The 5,963-nt window shown below is 37.2% G+C and overlaps 1 protein-coding gene across 1 annotated transcript; it reads left to right on the top strand.

Annotated features, from left to right (window-relative positions):
* Positions 1–4,449: 4,449 nt before the first annotated feature.
* Positions 4,450–5,664, top strand: LOC131793457 (adenosine receptor A3-like). The gene has a single exon (XM_059110872.2). The coding sequence runs from the start codon at positions 4,450–4,452 to the stop codon at positions 5,662–5,664; it is 1,215 nt and encodes a 404-aa protein (XP_058966855.2).
* Positions 5,665–5,963: the final 299 nt, after the last annotated feature.

Here is a 5,963-nt window from a genome sequence, read left to right as displayed (position 1 = left end):
TACTTGAAAAATTATAATTATTAGAAGAGAGGAAAAGATATGCCATTTCATGATAAAAAAGGGTGAGGAAAAATATGACGAGCTACCTTTAAATAGTACATTGTATTCGAATATTAATTATCACATGAATAACTAACAGGTGAAAAATTGTAGTTCAGTAGCCATAACAAAACATCAATATGTCTCCAATTTTCGCATTTGTAACGAAGAAGTGAAGGCTATTTTTTCATTGAGTCAGAATGCGCTTAAGATTTTGCTTTGCGATCAAAACTTGATGAGATATGTCACCTTAGCTCATAGATATTGTTGAGTGATAACGAGCTTTTAACGGAGCCAGCCGCTCAATTTTATAATCTGTTCAAATAAAGAGAGGGAAATGCTTAGAAAGAAGTTGATAATCTCTATTTCATATGGTTATCGTTTGAGACTAAACGTTTACCTGAGATCAATTTCGCAAATTATAACAGAAGAAGATTATAATAAGAAATTATTAAAAAATAAGTCTAACATAGTGGATAAGTACCTGTTTTTCATTATTTTATCAATATCAACTAAGACTTTTTATCGAGTTGCCTCATGAGCCCACAACATTTTGACCACTGTGACGAAGAACATCGTTGTCGATAAAAACACAGACCACAATAACTGTGGCCACGGTCGATTTGTTAAATGGAAAGTTTTCGCTAACAGCGCTGTTTATTACCAGAACCCACCTTATATATTAAACAACTGAAGAGGATTTTCAGAAAAAGAATTGTCCCAAGAGAAGGAGAATTTGAACAGTTAATGGTGTTTGAAGTAAACTGTTCACTGTTAGATCTATTTTCAAACTTTTTAGGGCATAAAGGCAGAGTTCAAGGCAGTTTTATCGGTAGCGAGGCTGTCATTATCTTAAAGTTCCTGTCAAGCGCGACACGTAGAGAACATTAATTTTACATAGTTTTATGCAATCTAGTTTTCTATTTCCCAATACCAATAACATTTACAAAAAATCTTTTACCTCCAACTAAGATAATTCACGACGTCCTAACTTTGCATAAATTGTATCAAAAGTCGATAAACCATCTCATTAATGAAAGTCTATTTAAGTAAACAGGGTTTTTTTCTTGTCGTATTGGGAAATAGTTCTATCACAAATATATATTTGCTTGCCGGGTGTTGCTGATTTAAATTCGCAGAAGAAACCTGGCCGCTTTTTTTTCCTTTTCTTGTAACACACTAGACAGCTTGTCTGTGCATTTTGCATAGTCAAACACTACTGATGAAGTCTCTATATAACTGTTATTCATGTACAAATTAAATTGATGTTTGACTGATCTTGACTTGGAGGGTGCTGTTACGACGAAATATTCCTCGTTGTTACTATAGATAATCTGCATAAGAATGGAAATAACAAGAGGTTGTTGCCTTTTGCCTTTTAGACACTGTCTGGTGTCGCTAGTTTATGCTACATTTTAGACTTTACCAATAAGATATGTGGCTCGGCCGTATAATTACAGAGCAACTGTATAACAGTAATTATAATTATAACAACACCCGCTTTTGATTCCTTAAAAAGAACCAATTATTTTTCACCTCAGGAAAGCCTCGCTGCTATGATACAAATTCAAACTGATTTAAATTTGTGCCAGGGCTTTTTTTCTAGGAAAAATTCTGTCGCTGGAAAAAGGACGAACATATGCACGAAAATTCTCGATATCACGTGAAGTGAATTGTTGACCCAATCGTGTCGTCGGGACAGGTCCCTCCACCCTAAATTAAGTGATTACACGGTCTTTAAGTCGCATTGTTCTTCTTCGCCGTTATCACACCTAACTGAACGATCCTAGGGTTCATGAACAAGTAGAAGTATTTTTTTTATTTATTATTTTTAATTTTTTTTCCTATATTCAAAGACGCTTCCTGAAGTATGGAAACTTTTATAGTTTGAAAGAATATAAATAGGTTCTTTCTCTTTGTCAGAGAATGAGACTCTCCACATTTTTCAAATGTTACCGTATCCGATTTTTGCATCTTTATCTTGACTATATCAACAATTTACAGTGATGTAAGTTTTTGGATGTGTTAGGTTTTATCTTGCCACATTAAAGAGCCTGTTTGGAGACTAAGGTAGAGTTATTTTATTTAGTTGTCCGGTGGGCCACACAGTCCCACGTGATCGCAGAAGCACCTGTCTGTCTGTTTGTTTGTTTTTCGGCTGTTATCGTTGAGAACTCAAAATCCCCAGTGAATTTATACGTTGTTTTTTTCTGTTCAGGAAGCCTCACAGAACTCGTATGTACTTAGACAAACTCTGAACTTGATATTTTTAGAAAATATTGCGGTTTCTTTTTTTGTGTGAATGTGTTTGTCCTAGTTTCACCGTAGGTCTGCCAGCCTACACTTAAAATACTCGGATTACTGCGATCTTCGCAGTAATGCACACTTCTTGAGCAGTAGTAAAAATGAGGCCTTAAAAAAACAACAACAAAAAAATTGAGACTTGACCCAACGCTCCATCAACTGAGCAACCAGCTAACTGGGAAATGTTCATTATGTTTGTTCCAAATAAACCCGTGAAGTGATTAATAAATGACTGTGAATATATGAAAATCATACATGCGAACTGCGGATGAAGTCGTGAATGAAAGCGATCATCGTGAATGAAAACGATCTTCCCAGTAATATACCGGCGATCGCCGATCTCTAGAAAACAACATATATACCCAACAAATCACACTCAGCATCAAAAGGTGAAACGAGAATCACAAATAAGATATCTAAACCTCCCAAGACAGAAATATTAAAAGGGCCCTAAAAACCCAAACAGAAAAACGATCAGTAAAAAAACAAAGAAAAATCTAGAAAAGAAAAACAAAGTTAAGAGAAAACACGACAACAACAGGGAAAAAAAATCATGGAGAATAATGAAATAAGAAGCGCGAAGATTGACCTAAGCGCCCAACGTCAGCATTTGCATGAAGTGTATGAGCCGCAATTTATTTCCTCTCTGTTGTGATTTCCTTACTTGATGAAAACATAAAGAAAGTTTAGAATCCTAATTGTTCATTCTAATCTTTGGCTTATTCCGGACAGCTACGCAAACCACTGAGGCGAACTTTTCACATTGATGAGAACCTCCCATCGTAACGAAATGGAACTGAAAGTTTGGAGTACGAAACGCAATTCTTCTCCACTACGTTTACGAATTTGACAAAACGAAACGTTTAAAAAGCGTTGCGCCTCGTGAATCCACATGATAGCGAATATCGTTGTCAATAAGAGTACATAACACGCTTAACCACTCTCGATTGATAATTATTTAGTCCTGATCATATTACGATAGAGATCTCAGACGTTTGGTTTACTCGGGTTTATTCCTAATTAGTTGAAAATATGGCAGCTGAAAAAAATTACTATTTGTTAATTTGTTTCGACCATTTCTTGGCCTTGATCCCTATCACCATAGTGAACCTGAATTTTCATCAAAAGGAAGTCAAATTTCATTGATATCCTTCCTTTTGAGAAAACTCAATACTTAGATAATGTTATCTTTACTTCTAACTGCGGATAATTTTCCAGGAAAACAATCAATTGGAATTCTCCAAAGTGAATCAAATTCTAACGAATTATTTCCCAACCAAATTTGAATTTCGGCACCATAATCCTTAATTGAAGCTGTAGACTGTCTTTTTGATGTAACCGGCCAAATTATGACTTTGATGCGTGTGTAGTTAATTGTTAATTTAAAAGGAATATAACCGGTGTACAATGCTTTTGTTGAAAGAACCAGCTGCCAACAGAGTTTTTCACTATTCAACAGAAATCATGTCGCGTCCAAAGCTTTTCTCTGAATCTGAGTGACTCCACTTTACAACTAGACGTTCAAAAGTGAAAAGAGGACTGAAAACGTTTGGCATTGGATGATGCTTAGCAAACAGATTCAAGCCCTTTTTCACATTCATCTATTAAGGAATAGATGGAGAGATTAAAGTAACATCAAATTTCGTTAAGGGAAAGGAAGCGGCTTCCTACTCAAAGGCTGCTGCGACACTGATGTTCGTAGTATGCTTCATATTAGTTTTCTGTTCAGTTTCGGGCTGTTCACCACTTAAAATGGAATGCGATAAAAGTATTAATAATTGAAAAAAAGCGCTAAATTGTACCCAGTGTCGGCAAATTATTGATAAAGAAAATGGTTTTAACCGACGCACTTTTATGAATTATATGCCATGACCAAGTACGGAGCGCACAGCCTTTAGTCCGTTTTGTGATGAAAATGGGTTTCTTTTGGGGATTAGTAGCTTCCTTTTCAGCGAAACACAAAAGGTAATTTGTGGAACTGAATAGATAACAGCAGTTATTTCTCATAACAGGCCTTCCATTTTCTACGCAATAGATTGTTTTCACGAAGATCAGTCTACAAGCCTGAACGTAAAACACACGGTGATAAAACTGGAGTTTAACGAGATGAATGTAAGTAACCTTGAGGATGCATTTAATAATTCATCCAAATCAGTGCTCTTTGGCCCAAGCATACCGCAATTCAAATGGGACTTAAAGCCAACACTTTCGCTTCAGCTCACCATTGGCGCAACGGCCGTTGCTTGTCCTTGGATCATCTCTCTAAACATGTTCGTGATCCTCGTAATCAAGAAGATAAGAGAGCTACAGAAAAACTCTAATATTCTCATTGCCAATTTGGCCGTGACTGATCTTTTAGTTGGCGCAGTTTCTATGCCACTTTCAATCGCTGTGGATGCGCTGATTCTTCGAGGAACTGTATCACGTAGCATTGTTTTTCTACTGAATGAAATCGGTATCTCTGTACTGATCATTTTGTATACTATCTCCTATCACCATTTATTGCTGATAGCTTGGGAGAGGTATGTGGCGATAGTTAAATGGACAGAGTACAAAGTGTTAGTCACAAAAAGACGCTTAAAGAAGTATACTGTGATCGCTTGGATGGACAGCGTCACAAAAGTGGTCTTACATCAAGCATTAGTTTTCGCTGAAGTTCCCCATGAAGTTCTCTTTGCGTTGGATCTTGCGATTAACCTCAGCTGGCTCACTGAAACTTTAACGTTGCTATATTTTTATCGCATGATTTATATCTTGGTACGGAGACAAAACAGATGTGAAATCAGCCAATTGAGTGCTCTTATTAAAGCAAAAATGGAAAGGAAACTTGCTTACACTGCGTTTCTGCTGTTAATGGCTGCTTTCGTCTGTAGTGTTCCGATACTAGTAGTCATGACCTCGGCATCATACTCACCGGTTTTTAGCACGTATTCAGCCTTACGATGGGTATATATTGTGGTTCAAATAAACTCTCTGGCGAATCCCGTCCTCTATTTTTATAGAAACAAACGTTACAGGAAAGCTCTGCTACAAATGATAGGATTGGAGAAGACACAGGAAATGGAGCGAATTGATCTCAAAGAGCGTTGTGCAAGGCGGAACCGTTGCACCGTGGAACTTGGGGACACCGAAGGAGCTCTAAGCCTAAAACGATCACATTCATTTCCAGAGGAGACTCTTGGACCGAGGAACACGAGAGAGTCGAAAGTCACAAAGATAGAAAGAATATCGGCTTCATGTTTGACGATATCAGACAGCTTGCAAAGCGGAACACAAGCCCTCTCGCTACACGGTATAATGCGTATAGAAAATAAACCATGATAAACCATCAGAATTTGTCCATCCTGATAACCAAGCCAAGGGCTCACATCACCACGAAAGGATGAGGTCAGAGTCATTAAATGAGATGTCGTTCGATATGAAGGCAAGTAAAGCTACTGAAAACGTCACGAAAGTTGAATGTCAAAGAGACACCTGGGTGCCACTAGTTTAAACGTCTCCAAATGAAAGGACACAAGAAGAGGAGAGTCTCAATGGGGTGATGGCTTTTTATGGCTTACATTTAAAATTTTGACCATTTTACGGCTGCAGTTAATTCTCCTTGTCAGCACATTAAGAAA

This window comes from Pocillopora verrucosa, chromosome 12 (genome assembly GCF_036669915.1).
Source record: "Pocillopora verrucosa isolate sample1 chromosome 12, ASM3666991v2, whole genome shotgun sequence".
Lineage (NCBI taxonomy): Eukaryota > Metazoa > Cnidaria > Anthozoa > Scleractinia > Pocilloporidae > Pocillopora > Pocillopora verrucosa.
This window is presented reverse-complemented; position numbering and strand designations above follow the sequence as displayed.